The following is a 22,784-nucleotide window of genomic DNA, read 5'->3' as shown; positions in this document are numbered from 1 at the left end:
CTCCCTCCCACTTTGGAGGTCCCAGGTTCTGTTCTGGGTGCCTCCTGAAAAAAAAGACAAGCAGACACAAATGCAAGCAAACAGTGAGGGGGTGGGGTGAAATAAATCTTCAAAACAAAACAATAACAAAAACCACCCAGTGATGATCTCCCCAAATAAGTCCTTTTAAAGCATAAAGTAAAATTATGCTTCAGATTTGAGATACAAGGACAAGTATTTTTCCTTAAGTTTTAGCCCGTGAATTCAACTTTTGGCAGGAAATGTTCTGAAGAGAAGCTTGAGTTACAGGGATAAGATACCACACAATGCACGGTACTTGACTGATAGCAGTAAGAGTTAATGAAATAAACCCCACTTAAACGTTTGAACACAAATATTTTAGTATCTTTCAAGAATCTTAGTATCAAATCAGTAATCTCCCAAGCTACACTTTCTTAAGGCTATAAGCTCAATGACTGGTTTATGGTAAGCCCATGAGTTCACAACCAATCTCTTGCCTTCCAGAACTCTTTTTCCAAAGAGAATGAAACAAGGGTTTTGCAACATTTTTTCCCCTGAAGGTAATGCTACACATCAGTCATGTTCCAAAGCAGCCTGAGGTTTAAAACATTATAGAAGGGGAAGTGGATATGGCTCAAGCAGTTGGACTCCCACCTACCACATGGGAGGTTTGCAGTTCAGTTCCTAGTGCCTCCTAAGAAGACAGTAAGCTGGTGCAACCGGCAGGAGTAGCAAGCTGACATGACAAGATGACACAAGAGACACAAGAAGAAAAACATACTTAAGACACACAAAGCAGGGACCAGAGGTTCCTGGTGTCTCCTAATGAGGACAAGCAGGACGGTGAGCTGGCATGACTAGCAGGCATGCCAAGCTGACACAACGATGTAACGAGACACAAGAGAAAAAATATAAGGAGACACACAACAAAGCAGGGAATGGAGTTGGCTTAAATCATTAAGCAACTCCCTCCTACATCAGAGGCCCCAGGTTTGGTTCCTGGTGCCTCCTAAACCAAGGATGACGAACAGACCAGACCCAGCAAGTGCAAACAACAAGGTGGTGGGGAGAGATAAAGAAATCTTAAAAAAACAAAAAACATTCTAGAAGGGAGCAGAGGTGGCTCAGGTGATTTGGTACCTTCCTCCCACACTGGAGATTCTTGGTGACCCCTGAAAAGATGAGCACACAATAAGCAGACAGAGCAAATGCAAACAAGGGGATGGATGAAAAATAAGTTTAAAAAAAAATAATCGGATTTTGGGAAGCGGATGTGGTTCAAACAGTTGAGTGTCTGCTTCCCACATGGGAGGCCCCAAAACAAACAAAAAAAAAAGCCAAAAGAAACAAACAAAAATACATCTCAAGGGAGTTGATGGGGCTTAGTGGTTGAGCACCAGCTTCCCACATACGAAGTTCCAGATGCAATGCCTGGCCTGGTACCTCAAAAATTTAAAACAGAAGATTTTTATTTGTCCAGGGTCTCTGACTAGGAAAGTTTATGCACATTTATTATTGAGCTTCACATATAAAGTTTTTAGTTTTTAAATGTGTTTACCACCCCCAGCCCCACCCTAGCCTATGAGTTCTCTGAGCAACAGCAATCATCTTAAGGACTAATCTTAGTATCCCCAGCATTTAACACTGTCTGGAATATAGGTCCTTAAATATCTGCAATTCAGTGTTGAAATAGGAGGCATTTCTATGCTATGACAAATACAGAAGCTGGAGGGAATTAAAAACTGTCAAAATGTAGAAGCTCAAAGATTTAGGAGGACAACACATTTACTTTTATTTCAATTAAATCACAACACTTTCTTTTCCAACTGCTGCAAAGTGCATCTACAATTTTCTATTACAGATCCACTTTAAAAAGGTTTCCTGTGAACATTACAGTAAGCCTCTTTTCAAACAGAATATCCCCAAATTCTTCCTCAAGTAAAAATAAAACCTCCATTCCAGTAAATGGCGATAATACATGAAATTACAGTAAACCAGACACTTAAAAGGATAGCCAAGAAGTCTTCCAACAGTTTATTAGAAAGAATGTAGACATTAAAAAAAATCCCACTGTCAAGAACACAAATTGAGGTTTCTCAGCCCTGGAATAAGCTGAATCAAAAAAAAAAAAAAAAAAAAAAGAAATAAAAAATCCAATAGTGTATTTAACATTTTTTTCACTCATTTGCCATACTGCCAGTGCAAATACAAATTTGGTCTAATGTACAGACTCTCAAGCAACATGTACAGCCTTTTTTCGTCCTCCACACTAAGAGATGTAAAAGCCTAAGGGTTAAACAATACCAAATGTACAGGCTTCAAAAACCATCTAGGTTAGGGCATTCACTAGTTTTAGCTAAGATACATCTGGAACATTGACAAGTGATCACTTACATACAATAATGTGAAGTAAATTTTTTGAAAAATAAAATTTTAATGGAACAACCCTGAAGGATACACCAGAGGAATAGCAGGTTAACAGTTTACGGTATCAGCCAATTTATTTCAGCCACTTTGTCCATGTTCTAAAATCTAAAATTTAGTTACCTTTCTCTAAGCTGAGAGCTTCCTATCATGTCAGTTATCTATGTTATGAATAAAGGAGACTTAGGTGAAATGTTTTTATTTATTACAACTGCTGTATCAATTGCCTAGGATCTCAACAGCTTCATGGAAGTCTGGGAAATGTTCATGCATAAGGTTATTGCCTTAGCTGACTTAAAATTGCCCCATACAATGGTACATATCAACCCTTAGTGAAGCCTTTTAAAAAACAAACAGCTTGAAAAAATGGGTTAAAGGAGGCAAATACAGCATTTGCCTTTAGAGCTATCAACTCAGGAATTTTCTCAATCATGAAATCTTGCAGAGAAGTTATTTTTCTTTCTCAAAATCCCAATGATGACAATATTCCTTACTCCAGATCTGGCATTTCTGAAAGAATTTTTAAAAATTAGTACAAAGTACAACAGAACGATCTATCAACTTTCTAAAAATTAAGAAAAGCAGCCCAAATTAAAGTTAAATAGTTTTCTAGCACATTTAACTGGTTGTCTTACTATCTCCAATCATTTAAATTTTGGCTATTCAGAGGTCATGAAGAAATAATCATTTTCCCCTCCAAGAATTAAAAAGTTGTTTTCTCTATTCTGAGAATTTGATATTTCATGTGAAATAGTGCTATGGAAACATACTTTTATAAAGGCACTTACTTTCATCATCGCTGTCTTGTGAATCCTACAGAAGGAGGAAAAAAAAAGTTACCAAGTTGAAGCATTCCTCTGCTAAGTGAACAATCTACCCTGTAAAGTCAAAACACTATACTTTTGACTAAAGTAGCAAAAACATGTGGTAGCCTAAAAATATAATTATTGGTCTTGAGAGTAAAGTTTACTTAAGGCAAACAGATACACAGCTGAGGACTTATCATTCTGTAAAAACCAGGTGTGCCTTTTGATAAGAATTCAGCCCACTCTTTTGAGGAATCCTTCCTTATCAATCATATTGAAGTCTAGTATAAAACGGTACCATTTCTTCTCTCTTGGAATTCAATGGAAGAAGAAAATGGCCCAATATGAAGAACACTAGACCAAGAGAAGACACTGAACTCCAATTCCCTAGATGTTGGGTTAGTCCAAGTATTTTCCAAATGCTGAGAAAAATGGTCTAGTCTATCCTCTTCTTATAGATTCACAATGTTCCTGTTTATTTTCATCTCTGACTAGCCTTAACTTTCATTCTTTGTCTAAATGAGAAAGTCAAAATAACTCCTAAACTGTTAATCAATAGGGTATGTGATGTTTCTATGCAATGATTCTTCTGAAATCTGGTCCCTTTAGGAATGGCCCATGGGCATATTTCAAACACTGCTTTTCCTTATTAAACTTTTTAAGAAAAACAAAAACAATCGAACCTATATACAAAAAACTGTAAATAGTTTCTTACTATTAAAGTAAACAGAAAATAATTTTGTACAAATACTTACATCATCTGCTCCATCTACTTCTGGTAAATCTACATCCTCATCACCACCCATGTTGTTCATCATCTATTTGAAGTATAAAAATTAGTTTAAAAATGTTAAATTAAACCCTAATCATTAGGTTGCACATCCCAAAATGAACCTTAAGACTATCATAGAATTTCCACACTATGAAAAATGCACAGTAAACTTAAGTACCTTCCTTTCTGGAAAAAGTAGATAGGTAATTATAATAATAATATAATAATCCTGAAAAGTTAAAATGAAGACTAAGTTGTCACCGAAGAAAAGGGAAGTTATTAAAATTCACCCAACATCTATGCATGATTTAAAATGAAGACCTTAAGGATGGTAAGATTTCAAAAACATATGTTTACTCAGATTTCAGAAGCAGAAGGGACCTTAAAAAGGATATTGATTATTTTAGGCATATGTAAACTCACAACTTCTCTAACGAAGAAAAAAAGGTGAGGGAAAAAAAAAAAAGATACTGAAGTTAAATGTCTCAGAATAAAAATGTGGGCAATCTAATTGTAATGTGAGTTAACTGGTAAAAAGCTCCCCTACCTCAGAATACACTATTGAACATCTCTGGTTTTTTCAGAGCATGAAATATGTGCTACATACCAAAGATACAATGACAGAAGCAAAAGAGAGAATCAAACATATTTAAAAGCTATTTAGGAGATAAAAACAAAACACAGGGGAGCTAGTGTAGCTCAGGAGGTGAGTGCTTGCTTCGCATGTAAGAGGTTGCAGGTACAATTCCTGGTACCTCCTAAAAACAAAACAAAAAAACACAAAGCACAACAATAAATATAGTATGTCCAGCAGTAAGAAAAAATGAAGTTGTGAAACATATGACATCATGGATGAACCTGGAGGACATTATGTTGAAACAAGCCAGACACAAAAGAATACCATATGACTGCGCTATTATAAATTAAATATATTGCATAAACTCATGGAGTTAATAATTGACTATAGGTCACCAGAAACTAGGAGAGTAAAGAATGGAAAGCTGAGGGTTAATTTGCGCAGAATTAGTAAAAAGGCTGTTTGTACATCTTTGAGAATGAATAGAAATGGTGAAAGCATTGTTAACTAGCACAGCTATTATATGGGGATGACAGTGGTTGAAAGAGAAAGTCTAAGGTCATGTATATTACTAGAAGGAAAGCTAAAAACTGTCTAACATAGGACTGTATAAGATAATAAAACCTCATGTAAAACATGGATATGGGTGATATTGCAAATATAAGACTGTTTTTACAAAATATAAATACAAATGAACTAGAGAAAGAGCAAACAGCAGCTATGTACAGCAGGGGAAGCACAGTGAGACTGAGTGAGAATTTTGCTCGTTTTTTATTACTATAATAACGTTTTAAGTGTGCTCTAAAAATGAATGATGAATGCATAAATGTGATTACACTGAATACCACTGACAACACTTTAGGAGGATTATGTATCAATAAAATTGATGTGTATACTTTGGGTGGATCATGCATTGACTTGTTAAAAAAAAAAAGAGCATGTCATATTGAATTAGGAGACAGTGAAGAGGACTAGTACTAAATTTTTACTTTCGTAGTTGTGTAAATGGTGGCACCAATCACTAAAGGTAAGGAATAGCATTAGAAGAGAATCACATGAATACAGCATCTTCTCCTACTCCTGTAAGGTGCCTGAGCCATGTGAGGGAAGATGTTAAATAAGCAGTTGCATTCACAGAGCTCTTTAACTCTTCTGAAGTACAGTTAACTGGAAATTTCAAACTGCAATTAGAAATGGCTTTCATGGATATATTTTCAACTTAAAACTACGGTTTTCTAATCAGCTTTACTCTAGTACATATGATAAGGTCTATTCTCCTAAAGGAAGATCCATACTTTTTTCTTCAGCCATGACAATATATATTGGGGTTACATTCTAGAAAATAGCCTTGCCCCAACTGTTTTAACAACTAAAAATATGGCTGCACATAATACTGTGATTCTGGTTGGGGGTTTTAAGGTTTATAGTCTTATTCCATGATCCCCAAAATAAAAGCCAATTACTGCAACTGTGTTCCAAAAAGGCAAAATCTGTTTCAATGCCTGAACAAAACCAACTGTGTTAGACTGACTGACCATACTGTCTATTTTTTGCCTTTACAAATCAAACTTTAGAACCCAATTCTAATTTTCTTGTTCAATCATGAAAGAATGGTAAACTTCAAGATGAAATGACCATTAAGAGTCTTATTTGGTGTTACTACATAATAGCCTTGAAAATAAAATACATTTAAAAAATACCAGTAGATGATTAAAACCAAATAAAATTGACTAATATATATATAAAAGTACTGGGGAGAGGGAGGGAGAGGAAAGGCTAGGAATGCATTTATAAGAGCTTACCTCAGAGAAACGGTCAAAATTAGACATGTCTTCATCTGAATCATCTTCCCAGTCTTTCCAATTATTAAAGTCCACACTAAGCCAATTCAGCTATAGACCAATACAAACATCACTTTATGATTAGGCTAATTTGCACTCAATGACATCCATCTTAAGACTACTTTCAGAGCCAACTCAAATGCAGTAGTATTAGTTTCATGAGAAAACTTCTACCATTTTTTTGTATTTGTGTATACTGGATTACCATATAGTTATTTCTTATCATGGGTTATTGACAGAGTTTGACAGGCATGCTTAGGAAGTACAAATATTTACATCATAAGAATTGGGAAGCATTATTTATGCAGTTCCTTAATAAAAAGACTTTTCAGGAGGTACCAGGGATTGAACCCACAATCTCAAACATGGGAAGCAGGTGCTCAACCACTCGAGCCACATCCACTCCCCAATAAAAGACAGTTTTGATGAACCTTCACAAAGAAACCTGCCTTTTTAAACAAATTTTAAAAATCACTGGTAGGATCTAGTTTTCAAACATATGAAGAAAACAGAGGAAAGGAGGTTTATGCCATAATTTATCTTTTTCAGTGGCACCAAGATTTGCTTTCATGTAATATCTGAATATAATCTATAAAGGCTTCTAAGCAAAGTCTGCCTCCTGAATGCAACAGTTTCTACATGAATGAGCAACTGCCCTTATTGTAATTCTGATCTTATTCTGACCACATTTGGTATTAAAATTAAAACTAATAGGGAAGCAGACTTGGCCCAATGGATAGGGCGTCTGTCTACCACATAGGAGGTCTGCGGTTCAACCCCCGGGGCCTCCTTGATTTGTGTGGAGCTGGCCCATGCGCAGTGCTAATGCACACAAGGAGTGCCCTGCCACGCAGGAGTATCCCCCACATAGGGGAGCCCCACGCGCAAAAAGTGCCCCCCCGTAAGGAGAGCCGCCCAGCGCGAAAGTGCAGCCTGCCCAAGAATGGCATTGCACACACCAAGAGCTGACACAAGATAACGCAACAAAAAGAAACACAGATTCACAGAGAGCAGACATTGGGGGAGGGGGGAAGGGGAGAGAGAAAAAAAGTTAAAACGAATAAATCTCAAAGCAGAGAAAACTATATAGAACTGGAGGCTTAGTTTTCACATGAAAATATTATGTTCCTTATATCAAACAAATGTACCTTTCATTACTTAAAATAAAAATATTACACTAAAAAATAAAATAAGAAACTTACCTTTGCCCTTTCTTTTGTTAACCTTGGCCATGATTGGCCAGATTCTCCTTTTCGTAAACAACATAGGATTGATCTGTCCGTTCTTTTATGCTTGGAATCCTAAAAAACAAACAAAAGCACGACCACACCATTTCTCTCTCCAGTATCAGTAAAGAGGAGAAAGTAGCTTGTCATTTCCATCTCTCCTTTTTAAAGTTATTTCCCTGCATTTTCTCTGTCTGAAAGACCAGTAAGTTTCACAAACTATCCAACTGCAAAACAAGGCCAAAAAATCCCCATTTTAACCTGGTATTTTCTTCTTCTCTGCACAAGGTGAACAGAATAAAACCTAAAAGAAATTAACCAAAGAGCATAGCCAGTATCAACTAAATATTGATTTATAAAGATTGTATTCTTAGGTAAGACAAATCTCAAAAGCACTGCTTAAAGTCCAGAGTGACAAGAAAGAATACGCAGAAGTTTGAAGAGAAAAAATACTACAAAGTATAAATATACCCTTAGCCTATGAATTGTTAAGAAAAAGAGAATTACTATGTACTGCTAAGCAGAGTACTTGAAGTATGTCTATTTCCTCATGATTTAAATGGGGATTAAGCATCAAGACTACTTACATTTGGATCAATACAATGAAAAAGATCAATTTCATTTAAATGCTTAAAATTATCACTGCCTCCAAGACAACTGTAAAAAAAAAAAAAGTATTTTTAGAAATTTTTTTTTACTGAAGTTTATCATTCATATATGAACATCCACAAACTGTAAGTGTATAGTATAAAAGGAATAAGCTTTTTCAAATAGGTGAAGATTAGTAACAAAACAAGTTTAAGCCGAAATCATCTGGTCTTTTAAAAAGCTTTTTACCCAGTGATGGAAAATACCAACTTACCTGAATGTAAGTTTGGATTTTTCAAAATTTACGTTAACATCTTTACTGTCTTCAACACAAAATTCAATAAAGACATAGTCCCTTCGATCGTACCACTTTGCAGAAGCAGGCTGCCTATAAAGAGAAAAAAATTACAAAATTAAGCTTCTGAAATTAATTGAACATTGATATAACCTCCAAAGTTACCAAGTTAATAGTAGTATATCTCCTTACTTCATTACACCATGGATTATTTTGATGGTTTATTACCATTCCCAAAAGAAATCATGGTCTTCCACTAACAGCTACATTCCAAATTAGAACAGAGCTCAGTGTAGTTCTAGAATGATAGCCATTTCATAAAAGGGATTAAAAGAACAAAAACATGCAATAGTTAAAACATTTAGCAAAGTCAAAACTCATGTGCTACTCCTTTAGAGCCCTACTCCTAAAATTCAAACTTACAAAATTAACAAACCTGAGAACTAATAATAATATATTATTCAATACCTGTACTTACAATGCTAGGAAACAATCCAAGTTTCCATCAACAGATAAATAAAATAAAATGCGATAAACCTATAACAAAGTAATATCACTGAGCCATAAAAAAGAATATTCTGATTTTTTTTCCCCTTAGACCTTTCTCTGTGAAGTGGGGTGTGGGGAGAATAAAATAAAAACAGCACAGCAGACACAAAAAGCCAAGGTGAGAGGGGATCCCCATTACACAGCAGGAGCCAGTGACCAGGGATACCCATCTCTCTCTCCTGAAGTGGACAGGAGCAGCCCCTTCTTCCCAAGGCCACTGCCCTGACCCACCTGCCCTAGTCTCCTACAATGAACCTTGAAGAGATAATATTGAATGAAATAAACCAGACACAAATGGACAAATATAGCATGAACTCACTGATACAAAATAATACAACCAGCTATTTCATAGAGCCAGAAACTGACACAGATGACCAGGGGGCAGGAGGGAATGAGAGTTAATGCTTAATGCATACCCAATCTATTTTCAGTGATGAAAAAAATTTTGGAAACGGATGGTGGTGATGGTAACACAGTATTTGAATGTAATTAATCACTGAATTGTACATATGCAAATGGTTAAAATGGGAAAATTTGTGTTTTATATATGTCAAAATAAAAACTTCTAAAATTTCTAGAAGTATCACACACACAAAATTAACGATATTTGCCTCTAAAGAATAAGCCAGACAGATAAAGGTAAAACCACACCACTCTAAATCATTGTCAACTGTTTCAAATAAGCACGTGTTACTTTCATAATTAAAAAAATTAGTTACCGAGCATACAGGAATTGTACTTTTTGTGGTTTTTCTGTAAGTACCAAATTATTTCAAAATAAAGTTAAAAAAAACTTGGTTACTATATATTCAACCATTCATAAATCAATGCAACTGAAAGGGAATGTCTTGTTTTCCAGCTCTGAAATCTCTGAAATTTCCAGCTCTGAAAAATGCTCATCATCATTTTTACACAACTAGTAACACAAGGTTTTATAATTTTATATTCCACTTGGGAACACTCCTATCACATCTGATCTGGAGGTTAAAAAATTAGAGATGACAGATCTCAGTGTCTAAATACCAACCAACAAATCACCAAGAGGAAAACGATTTCTTTAGACAACTATTGGTTGGATTAAAAGTGAGGGGGGAGTGGACTTGGCAAAATGGATTGGGGGGGGAGCAGGCTTGGCCCAATGGAGAGGGTGTCTGCCTACCACATGGGAGGTCCGCGGTTCAAACCCAGGGCCTCCTTGACCCGTGTGGAGCTGGCCCATGCGCAATGCTGATGCGCTCAGGGAGTGCCCTGCCACGCAGGGGTGTCCCCCGCCCAGGGCAGCCCCATGCACAAGGAGTGCGCCCGATAAGGAGAGCAGCCCAGGGCGAAAGAAAGTGCAGTCTGCCCAAGAATGGCGCGGCCCACGCGGAGAGCTGACACAACAAGATGATGCAACAAAAAGAGACACAGATTCCCGGTGCCGCTGATAAGGATAGAAGTGGTCACAGAAGAGGTCACAGAAGAACACACAGCGAATGGATGGACACTGGGCGGGGGGGGGGGGGGGATAAAAAAAATCTGAAAAAAAAGAAGTCAACAATTTTCTGTGGACCGAGCAATCTCAACTTCTCAAGTTAGTACATTATTATATCCAATAAACACAAGGTCACAAGTCACAAATTTTTAGCTCATTTTCTTGCCACAAGTGTTCTCAATACATAACATGTTCTGTCTTTAACTGAAAGCATTTGCTAACTGAACAGATAATTAAAACTTTAAATGACTGGGGTCCATAGATTTTTCAAACTGAAGTTTTTTAAAAAATTTATTAAAGTACATCACTCATACATAAGCACACATAAACAGTAAGTGTATAGGAGTATATTTTAATAGTTGTGTACTTACAAAACAAATATATATAACATCATACAGGGCTCTCATACCTCACCCTTCCACTGATACCAGGCACTGTTGTAAAACATTTTTAACCAATGATTAAAGAACATTCTCAAAATATTACTACGTATCTTACATTTGGTTATTTCCCCCCCAACTCACCCTATTATTTTTTATATCGCTTATATATGAACATACATAAACAGTAAGTGTATAGTAAAAGTTGTGAACTTACAAAACATGCATAACATCATACAGGGGTCCCATACATCACCCCATCACCAGTACCCTGCATTGTTGAGACATTTGTTAAGACAGTCTTCTTTTTAAAATAGTGCTAATAATAACAATCTAGAAGTAATAAGCACCCCAGTGCCATAGTACTATTACCAACTTAAAGGAATCATGTTTCTTTTGGAGTAATGGGCCACCCCATGACTAGTGGGAAATTCAGATGAGTCTGGGACATTCTGTACAAATGATGCTATAAAGACAATGAGATCAGTCAAAACTAGGGGCAATAATAAGGGTCTCCCTTTGGCCCCAAACAAAACAATTTAACATCTATAAGAATGACTTCACATTGGTTCAAACACACTAAATATAAAAACCCTGAGTTTGTATCAATCACCCTCAATTCTTGGTCACCAGAATACACAATTCTTTATAAATTGGCAATTAAAAAGAAATGAGCGATTTTCCTTTGTTCATGATACCAAACAGTACCAGTTCATGAGGGGAACTTCTTTACAGAAGAATTCCAGCTAACCAATGTAGAAGAAAACTAGAAAAATCACCATTTTGCAATTCTTAACTAAACTAGTTCTTTGATATGGCAGTGATCACCAGTAAATGAAATTAACACGGATGAGTTGAACAGTTGATGAGGAACCTAGGATCAATGTCAGCATCATTAAAAGTGGAACAACCAGAAAGATTACCTCATGATTTGATGTGAGATAAAGTATTCCACGGTATAAACTATATATAATTGTTTGTTTTTTTTTAAAAAAGAAGTTTAACCTCAATTAATCAAACAGCTTACTTCCAGGATACAGGAAATGTGAGGAAAAAAGAGTATGTTAAATGATACTATAGGGAAGTAAACGACAAAGTCCAAAACACAGTTTAATGAATGAATGGCATAAAGAGAAAGAGAAAAAAATCTGCTTTAGATTAAGAGACCTCAAAGATTTATCAAAGAAGTGCAATTTATGAACCCGGTCTTCATCTTGATTCAAACAAACTAAACATGAGATTACTGAAACAAATGGAACCACCTGGTTATGGATGGGTATTAAGTGACAAAGGAATTGTTAGGTGTGAAAGGCTGTTTTTACGGGAAAAAATGTTCACTGAGAGGAAATCTGAAGTATATGGGGTTTGTTTTAAAAGGAAAAAAGGGATAGATGAAGCAATATGGCAAAGAGCATGCAAAACCTCAAATCCGGATGATGAAAATATTCATAATAAAGGTGTCTTTTTTTTCCCCAAAGGAGGTACCAGGGATCCAACCCGGGATCTCATATACAGGAAGCAGGCACTCAACCACTTCAGCTACAACCGCCCGCTGTACCCAATTATTTTGGAGTGGAATACTTTTTCTCCTTTTGAGCAACCCAGTCTAATTAAGAAATTTCATTATTTAAATTAAAATTTTTTTCCCCACTCAGTTAAGAGAAGAAAATGAAGACTGCAGTTAACTACAGCTCACAATATATGACTATAATTATTCTAATTTTCAGAAATTCTTGCTTTGCTTAACAGCACCATATTTGTTACAGGAATCCGGATTCTAGGTGTTCCTTAGTTTTTAAAAGTTAGGGCTGGGATTTATTTAAAATAACCACTAACAGGTACCTGAGGATTCATTGCAGTATTCTACCTTTTTTTATTTGAAAAAATGACACAATAAGGTTAAAACTAATTAATCTGGTTAATGAGAAGCCTCTTCCTCCACATTAGCTGTATTTCAATAAACTGGAAATAAAGCATTTTTGTAGTCATACTTCACAACATAATCTGAAGATACTTAGTACTATTGATTTACCTCGCAAAAGTCCAACTGTTTTTCCTTGAATGAGCCTCAGTTTGTTTTTAAAAATATATTTTTTATTTTTTTAAAAGATACTTAGTTTACACAAAATGTTACACACAAAAAATAAGGGATTCCCATATACCTCACTCCCCACACTAACAACTTTCATTAGTGTAGTACATTCATTGCAATTTATGAACACATTTGGAGCATGGCCACTAAGCATGGATTATAGTTTACATTCTATCTCAAATTGGGTATTAAGAGCATATCCAGTAACAGTTTTCTGTAGACTTCCTAATTTGTGATTTCAGTTAAACCAATACTGTATTTTGCATAGAGGATGAACACAACTAATGGTTACCTGGTTATTAAAAGAACTGTGTCACAAACCAAGTACAGAACATCAGCTCTTCAGTTTCTGTTCATATTAAAGATACTGGAACCAGGGAAGAATTGTTCCTTTCTTCAAATTCACATTAGATAATCTATTTATATAATTTTCCAGATAAAATAAATTTAAATTATCCTAACGAATTGAGCCCAGCACCAAGAATTTTTACATTTCTAAGGGTTGTAAAGAAAATATGGGACAGAGACATTTGTGGACTACAAAGCCTAATATTTACTAGTTTATCATTAACAGAAAAAAGTTAATGACTTTTCTGTTAACTAACCTATTAATCCCTAAACTATTAACAAACATACATTCATTCATTTGAAAGGGTAACCAAATATTTATGAAATCTCCTTCTTTTTCTATTAATTCAGATAGATGGTGATTTAGGTTTAACTTTAGCCCCTATACTAATTATATTTAAATTTATCTCTAGCTTTTATACTAACATTGGCAAAATTCATAAACACTGTACAATTTTAACAATTGATCCCCCACCCCCACTGGTCCATTTGAATATAGATAATTAATTTCAATAGTAACATACCTATAGATATGAATCTTATGAAACTTTTTTCACTTCTGCATTCACTATACAAATAATCCATGACTTAAAAAAAATAACAAACCCACGGTGGAACATACCGTCCCCTAAGATAAGCACTTCAAACTCAACAATGAGGCTCCATGCCAATTCAAGCCGTTAAATTTTGTATAACCTAAAATTCTCCTCTGTAGTTCTGACTGAATTACTCTTAAGGTTGTCTCAAAAGTTCAGAGTGCCAATTATATTTGTTCTAAAATGTCACAAATTTTAATAATCTATATAATCTGGTGGGTTTTCATTCTAATTCATGGAAAATTACAAGTACCACACCTCATCCCTCACATTAAAAGAGAAATGTACTAGAGCAAGACTAGATGGAAAAAAGTTAGTGAGGACAATTTCCCAGTTCTTGCAATTCTTTTGATAGATTACTATGCACACGGCATATTGAATTATAAAGGTAGTTAAAACACCTCAAGTCTTTTATGAACTGGTAGGACAGACATATTATACATAATTTGGAGGATACTCATGGAGCTTAAGATTGAAAAGCCAAATCAGCATAGGATCATAGGTGTCCCTGGAGATAATGGTAATACGTTCACTATAGTGAAAGCAAGCTCCAATATCTTTATTTCCTTTTTCTTAGAACTTCCAATGCCCACAAGTTTTTATAAGCAGATATTCCAGACCACCACACAGCAAGCCTGAAAAATCTTGAAATCTGTACACCAGAATTTAGAAAAAATTATTTTATCATTATTTTTTTTCAGTCTCCACTGAGACTTAATTGCCAATGCTGACTGTATTTCAAGTCATCACAATAGGGTACTGGGAAGTTTCAATTAGCAATAATTGTACTTCAGATAAACTTCCCTGGCTACAATACTGCCACCACGCAAAGCTAAAAAAACCAAATTTTTTAGAAAGCAAATTATAGACCTACAAATCTTAGTTAATATCATAATTTAAATCTGGCTCCCTGAATGAAGCTATATTAGATTAACCTCATTTGGAAAAACACAAGCACTTAATTTCCCATATATTACATAAGAGTTCCACCAGTTGGGTTTCATCTACCTCAGAAATCTTTAATACTTTTGTCTCATAACAGTCCAATTAGATAGGTTTCTTTATAAACCAAAGTTTCTATACCATATAAAAATGTAACAAATAATTGTTAATAGCTGATATTTGAATTCTATTCTAAATCATTGGGAAAAATTAGATATTATAATCTGTTCACAAAGTATTAGAATCTTAACATACAGAAAAATGTACTGGAGAAATTAGCAACAGTGACCATTTAATTAAAATATTCTACTTTTCTAAGTATTTAAGGGACTGCAAAATGTGGTACAAATATATGATGATTAACAATCTTTATAATCAAATGGGAAAATATTTTAGAATCTATTAGGTTTCTATCTTTAATTAATGAGTCCATACAGAAACTGATCAGAAACACAGAAAAAGATGAAAACTTAAATGAATTCCTTTTGTCTGAAAAGCTAACTTCTTTAGAGCAATAAAAGTGAAGAGCGGGAGCAGATGTGGCCCAAGCAACGGGGCTCCTGTCTATCACCAGGCTCAGTCCTGGTGCTTCCTGGACAACACAAGCTGGTGCGACAGGTAGGGTAGGTGTGGAGAGCTGACCCAACAAAATGATGCAGAAAGAGAGACACAAAGAGGAGAGACAATGAGACACACAACACATAAGGGAGATAAGGTGGCTCAAAGGATTGAGCACCCCTCTTCCACATGGGAGGTCCCAGGTTTGGTTTCTGGTGCCTCCTATAGAGAAGATAAGCAGACATGGAGAGCAAACAGCGAGTATAAACAACCGGCAGAAAATAAATAAAATAAATTAAAAAAAAAAAAACAAAAAAACAAAAAACGGTTTACCAACAAACCAAATGTACTTTAAAGTACTAACTTACTTCCTGGTGCTTCCTTTTCCAACTATTCCAATTAAAGCAAAGACTCAACAGAATATAAACTCAGAGATCCAATTTATAGATGGTTCTCTTAACTTCTCTTTATCTTTAAACTATTGATCACCTACATACTTTCCAACTTATAAAATATGAGACAGTTGAATTAAAAAAAAAAAATTTTATTTATTTACTTCCCCCACCCCAGTTGTCTGTTCTCTGTGTCTATTTGCTGCATGTTTTTCTTTGTCCACTACTGTTGTTGTCAGCGGTAGGGGAATCTGTATTTCTTCTTGCTGTGTTATCTTGTTGTGTCAGCTCTCCGTGTGTGCTGTGCCATTCCTGGGCAGACTGAGCTTTCTTTTGCGCTGGGTGGCTCTCCTTATGGGGTGCACTCCTTGCACATGGGGCTCCCCTATGTGGCACGGCACTCCTTGCACGCATCAGCACTGCGCATGGGCCAGCTCCACATGGGTCAAGGAGGCCCAGGGTTTGAACCGCAGACCTCCCATGTGGTAGGGAGACGCCCCAACCACTGGGCCGAGACAGTTGAATTTGACTGAAGATGTGATGCAGCAGAATACAGGACCAAAAGGATGAGACCCCAGTTAGGCTGAACCCTCACTGGCAAGTATTCCATGTAGCCAAGCCACATAGTTAAATGTATTTTTGAGCTCAGATCATACATGAAGAGTCTGAACATTATTTTAAAAATATATTTATTTATTGGACATTGTGCCAGGAATTGTTCTAAAGTTCTGGTGAACAGCAGTCAACAAAACAAAATTCCCTGCCCATAAGAAGCTTACATTCAAGTTAGAAGAAATTTAGTCAAAAACTTTCTCCTGAGAAATACAGGGGAGAAACCAAATCCATTACTAGTTTTGCTTGAAATTTCTTGAAGCATATATAGGCAGTACATGGAATGATAATCTTCCTTGGTTATTTGTACTTTGAAAGGTAACTTGTTAATCAAGACATTTAAACATGTAAGATTCTGGAAACCATAATACATTCTAACAGTACATAGCCTCACACATTATTCTCAAGTACTGATCACACTCTTAACTAGCCAATCTTTTACATATTCCAGTATAAAAGATTACAGAATAAAACTTGTTAAAACAAAGAAAAAAAGTACAACAAAAAAGGACGTTAAAAAGTTGAGAATTACTAATTTTTAAAAACCGAAAGTTTGTCAACTAGTTTATCATTTGAAAAAGGAAATGAAGAAACTGGTAAATCTATTTCAGTTTGTAATAAGTGAGGAATGATGTGGAGACATGAAAATGTTGCTATAGAAAGGAAAAGAGTCTCAGGACATAGACTGAGCAGTTTTTCCTTTTAAGTAGTTATCAAAAAGCTCTGCCTATAAATGTCTGAAAACAAACGCTCTCTCTCTCTCATAATATTGTTTGCTCAGAGAAACTCTAAAATGTCTTTTATTTTCAGTTCTGCTGTATATCAACTGTACTACTGCAGACAATTTGGAAAGGTGCTCCAAATAAGCACACCAGTCCTGTGGTTCCCAAATCATGAGACAAGGTGCATCAGGGCACCATTCCGTGGAATATTTTAAACGAGGGGAATTGAGCCATACCCAAGATTTGTCAAGACACTAAGCAAATTCCTAGTAACAGGTAGTTCATAGTTTCAGTGTTAGATTGCATTACATCACTCTCCATTAAGTCTCATCTATGTCAAAGCTGGATTTTTGGTGATTGCTGTGACTTAAAAAAACAACAGAACATACAGAAAGGAACAGGATGTGAGATGGAGATATCCAACGGGATTTCAAGGTTCGAGAAGTTATTCAGTTCCCAAAAGGTTTACACATCCAATTAGTAAGTAACTGTAGTTACGTGAGCTTTTTATTTCTTTTAATTTACATGCATTAGTTTTTCAAGTAGCTACTAGGTTGTAAGGATGAAATACTTATCAGATTTTTTGGAACATGCTACCTAATAAACAGAACTGCTAGGCTATTTTCTGTGGCCTAGCAGCACCATGAAAAAATTACTGACACCAAAAGACCATGAACCAAGAATTTTGTGAAACCTCTGTGCTAGTTCCTTTATTTGGCAATTTGCACTCTAAGATGTAAAAGTAATAGATGTTCTCTAAGGTGATACTCCCCCCAAAACCAAGTGCTTTTTTCCAAGCAACTCTATGACCTTCCCACATTCTTCCTTTCAACACCCCAGAAGAAAATCTTTTCTGTTAAGAAAAAAAAAAAAAGCCTTCTCTCAGAATCCTGGATTCCAATCTTATCTGAGCAAGTCCCTTATGATACTAATAATTAGCCCTGCATGAATTGATATTTTAAGAACCAGATACAGAATCTAATATTAAAAATTTTAAAAACAACAACAAAAAACCCCACAAGAAATCAAGTTTAGAGCATTTCCATACACAAAGAAAATTAAACACGCTGAGCTGGAAAAACGTCCCCACAAAAACACACTCTTTATTAATAAGATATGCCTAACGTGTGAGAGAAACTGTGGTACAAAAAAATCTACAATAGTACACTTTATTTGGTTTTAGAAAATATGACTGGGGGGAGAGTATATATGAGGTTAGGTTAAAAAGAATTGGCATACAAATATTCACCCTCATTGCCTTACCCCTATTCTGCCCAGATGCCGCTACCCCCGGATACTTCATGGGGAAGAGGGGCTGGGATACTACAGGTTGCGTTACTGACTACCCCTGCCTCAGCGCAAATGGGGACCTGCCCTGAGGATGCTGCAGCACAGTGAGGAGAGGAGGCCCACGGTGATCGTGGGTGTAGGGCCACCTTTACCCCTGTTCTGTCAGGGGAGGGGAAGGCATTATTTGTCCTAGCCTGGGGCCTTCCTGGTTTCCTATCTGAAGTTCCTTGAATTTAAAAATATATCCTTTTCTGGAAAAATAAATAAAAATTGGCATATTCCTGGAAAACCAAAAATTCAAGGGTGTTGTGGGGAAGCAGGGAAATCAGTCTCAAATTAAAATCGTTGTCAATCCACACAGTAACAAAGGTTTTGTACAACACACTTTGTATTTCAATAGCAAAATCCACTAGATGGAACAATTCTCAATTTAAGAACTCAGATAAAATATGATCTGAAGTTTTTAAAAGCTGAGCTCTTATAAACAGTATTACAGAAGTGTTCCCCCTGCCCCCGAAAGGGAACAATCTCTAACCTCGTAAGACCCCAAAATGAAACAGCATCTTAAGAATTTTTCAACTGAGAAAATACAATTTTAACAGGAGAATCTAAATTTAGAACATAACACTGGCCTTGCACTGAAGTGATTTGTTACTTCCAGTTTCTAATGCCTTCTTGTTAAACTCTAAGCATAGAAAAAAAAATTAAGTTGCCTGGTTACAGCGGTTAGAAAATCAACACTGAACAAAGGCCATCATCAGTTACTCTCCCCTAACTTATCAATTACTTACTTTAAATAGAAATAGTTATTTTAGGGGCTCAATCCTACAAAGCTAAGATACAGCAAAATAAGATTTTAACCAATGTTCAAAACAGTCATATGCTTCTGGGCAATTTATTAGAAGAGAAGACATAAAGCACTGAAAGAAGGACCCTTCAAATATCTCAACTAAAAAATAAAACATTTTACTTTTTCCCTTGCTAGGGTCCAGTGTAAAATTAGAACCAACTATAATAGCTAATTTAGAAGAGAATGCAAAGTACCAGGCAGTCCAAGTTAAGGTATGGGCAGGTCTTACATGTGGGAGGGAGATCCTAAGATCCCAGCCTTCTTCAAGGTAGGTGAGAGATGGAGAACTTCTTTGTAGGCTACCAGACAAAACTTTTATTTATAATTTAAAAGAAATTTAACCAGTAAACCACTAATAAAGAGCTTCCAAACTTTAAAAAACACAACCCCAAACCCTTAAGACATCCAGCATAAAAAAAATGCACTAAAAAAATGTTTACAACAGACATCACCAAGATAAACCCTTAAAGGTCTCTTCCAACTCAAATAACTGATTCACAATGTTTGTTTTATAAATTCTGGTGTCATTAGTTATTAAGATCCCCTCAAGAATTTCAAGATGGCACGTGTTGAATGTTTTAAAGAAGATGAGATTTTTCTTTGTTTTGTTTTTCTCCAAAAAAACTCATACTGAGGCAGCATTCATTTAAATATAGTCAGGTATCTTTTTGGAATACTGACTGCTACTACACTTTTCATGCCATTTTTCTCTCCTTACACAGCTTAATGTTTTTTATTTTATGCGAACTCTAAAGTAAAGTGTTTATATTTCAAACCATATCAAACATGGTATTTCTTCTATGTTATCAATACTCTACGTTACTCGCATACACTAGATTAAAAGTTGGTACTGCTTTATCTAACAATTCATTTTTTCTTTACTCTCAAGAGTACAGACTTTCAAAATATAATAGGCAAAAATCTCTTTATCTAACAACTATTGAATGGGAAACTTAAGGGGAGTAATAGTAAGATTTGAACAAGAATATAAAACCTATAGTTGTCAATTATGAATAACATTTTGGGCATACTCCTCTGAATCCAATTTGGGGGAGAAACATCCACATTACATTTAGCATTAATCCTACTCTACTAACTCCATACTGACTATTTAGAACACAGTTTCAAAAGGATAAGCAAAAGCTATTTTATGTAGATTTAAAATGGCAGCGCCAAAATTCTTTTTTCAGTTAAAATCACCAAGGTTTTAATTTACTAATAAAAGAAAACTAAAATAGTAATAGAATCTGTAGTTCCCTCTACAAAAAAAAAAAAAAAAAAAAAAAAAATTGAACGCTAGAAGACAATTACATACCTATTTCATCCTAAATTAAAACGGGCGATTGATATCCCAACTGAAGTTTAATGTGAAACACAAAAAACGTCCACAAGTATCTTTCAATTCGACACGTGCAAAACTACCTGCTCAACGGTTAACTCTTCGCTCCCAGGGGCACGACCGAGTTTTAGCAACTTTCATTCCCTTCAAGAAACATGAGTTAGGAGGAGGCCTGAAAGGACCGATATTGAAGAAATCAGAGCACTTGAGAGGTGACAAAATAAGTTGTGGTGACGGCGTGGCCTCCCTCCAGTTGCCTAGCAGGTACCTGTCGCTCGCGGCCCTGGGCCGCGCAGCGATCTACGATCGAGCACCATCGGTCTTCTGGTGGCACCCACACAGGTGCGTTTGGCCCATGGCCTGGTCCCAACATCACAGAGCGGCAGAACCAGACTGCCCAAGAAGCGAAGCGGCAATCCACGAGGTTCCAACGCCTCCAGGGCACCCGCATGGCAAAAGGCTCAAAGGAGATTAAGGCCTAAGGCTAAGTTACGGAGAGCGATTCGCAGCCCAGACCGCCCAAGGGGGTAAAGTGGGATTTCCAGTACCGGGAAACTGCGGGACGGTTTTGAGGTGGGGGAAGCGGGCATCTGGAGGAAAAATGTCCTCCACCCGCCAACTGTAACCGGAACAAGGACACTGGACCTCCCACCCCCAGGCAATAACCACCGCCACCACTGAGCGGAGAGGGCCGAAGGCAGGGGAACGGATGGGGAGGGGGTGGCTTTCCGGGAGCCCCAGCGCGGCCTCGGCCTCCCTCCGGGCCGACGGCCCCTCGGTGGGCTGTCACACTCACATTGTGAACGGGGCAAGGGGCGGGCGAGCGGGTGGGCGGGCCTCTCTGGCTGCAGCTGCTGGGGAGTCGACTCCTCTCCGGTGTTTTCTCCCCGGTTGTGGCCTCTTCACGCTTTCCTCAAGCGACGGTGGCGGGCTCGGCCTGGGTCCCCAGAATGCACCGCGCGGAGAGAGCAGCTCCTCCGGTCGGGGAGAAGAGGAAAGCGTAGGAAAAGGGGCGCGAGGACGGAGAATGAACGTGCGTGCGTGCGTGCGAGCGAGGGGTGGTGAGGCCGGGCGGCGGCTGGTGACGCAGCAAAATGCCCGGGCCCTGCCGCTGCGCGTGCGCAGTCTTTGTTTTCGGGCTCCCGCGCGGCTTTCTAGAGCTATCTACGGAAAGGGCGGAGCCTCTCAGCTCCTTCGCGATCCTTCCCGAGGTTGGCCCCGCCCTCCGTCCTTCCGACGCACGCCGACTTGCTCCCGCCTCTCCTTCTGCGCTGCGCGCCTCGCGGTGGAAAACCGTTGGCCGTCCAACTGCCCGGCCATGCGCCTTGGGCACCTTTCCCTGAGGAACGGGCTGCGTTGGTTGTGGAAAGAAGGCTGAGGTGGAGGGACACAAAGATTATGGAGGCTTGTGAAGTGAAATGGCCGATTGGTTACTCTTGGGGGAATGACCAAACCACTGAGGGAACATTCTATCACTAAAAGAGAGATGGGAAAGTCTGTGCTGGTGGCGCTGGTGATGCCTTGGTGGAAAATGACCAACTTGAGAATCAAGGGCTTGGGTCCACCACGCCATTTATATGAAGGGGGGCAAGGGTAGCGGAAATTCGAAGCCTTTGGGGGAGGAGGAGCATTTGCCATTTGGAGCGAAGATTTGAGCCTTCTGTGAGACACTAGTGCTGTAGGTGAGAAAGGATGGATATTTGAGGGGAGAGTCTAGGTGTCTGGGAATGGAGACGCTAGGACAGTCGGTGACTCCATCCATATCTGGGGATGAGAGGGGTTCCCTCTGTTTGAAACTCTTCTTGAGCTTCTGCTTTATGCCAGGCCCTGGGTTAGACGCTAATGGGTGATACCAACCAAGAGAAACAGAATGGTCCCTGGCTACTGCAAGGCCACTAACATTGTGGAGTGAGGGAGAAATAAAAGCAATATACTTAGGGAACAGGTGCAGCTCACTGGTTGAGTGCCTGCTTCCCATGTACAAGATCCTGTGTTCAAACCCCTATACCTCCTTAAAAAAAAAAAAAAAAAAAAGGCAATGTACCCCTACATAGAACATAAAGGAGTTTTCAGAAAAGTGCTGTGAGATGTCCAGAAAGAGTGTTTGGGGA

The 22,784-nt window shown here is 37.5% G+C and overlaps 1 protein-coding gene and 1 pseudogene across 2 annotated transcripts; both read right to left on the bottom strand.

Annotated features, from left to right (window-relative positions):
• Positions 1–1,767: 1,767 nt before the first annotated feature.
• Positions 1,768–21,811, bottom strand: PTGES3 (prostaglandin E synthase 3). Of its 2 annotated transcripts, none has more exons than XM_004466147.5 (8): positions 21,470–21,811; positions 8,509–8,622; positions 8,234–8,303; positions 7,623–7,721; positions 6,382–6,471; positions 3,986–4,048; positions 3,213–3,237; positions 1,768–2,934 (listed from the first exon to the last, which is right to left on the bottom strand). In XM_004466147.5, coding segments are annotated over exons 1-8 (483 nt in total). In that variant the 5' UTR covers positions 21,472–21,811; the 3' UTR covers positions 1,768–2,914. The 2 variants fall into 2 exon arrangements, with proteins under 2 accessions (XP_004466204.1, XP_058163927.1); XM_058307944.2 differs by lacking the exon at positions 21,470–21,811 and adding an exon at positions 8,722–8,798.
• LOC111765991 (U4 spliceosomal RNA) lies at positions 14,670–14,802 on the bottom strand (annotated as a pseudogene).
• Positions 21,812–22,784: the final 973 nt, after the last annotated feature.

This window comes from Dasypus novemcinctus, chromosome 12 (genome assembly GCF_030445035.2).
Source record: "Dasypus novemcinctus isolate mDasNov1 chromosome 12, mDasNov1.1.hap2, whole genome shotgun sequence".
NCBI lineage: Eukaryota > Metazoa > Chordata > Mammalia > Cingulata > Dasypodidae > Dasypus > Dasypus novemcinctus.
This window is presented reverse-complemented; position numbering and strand designations above follow the sequence as displayed.

Bases quoted from the DNA above. Each gene is read 5' to 3' on its own strand.
- PTGES3 (XM_058307944.2), bottom strand. The intron at 8,304-8,508 runs GTAAGTTGGTAT...TTTTTTTTACAG, and splicing joins AAATCCAAACTTACATTCAG to TTGTCTTGGAGGCAGTGATA. The intron at 7,722-8,233 runs GTAAGTAGTCTT...TTTGTTTTTTAG, and splicing joins TTCATTGTATTGATCCAAAT to GATTCCAAGCATAAAAGAAC.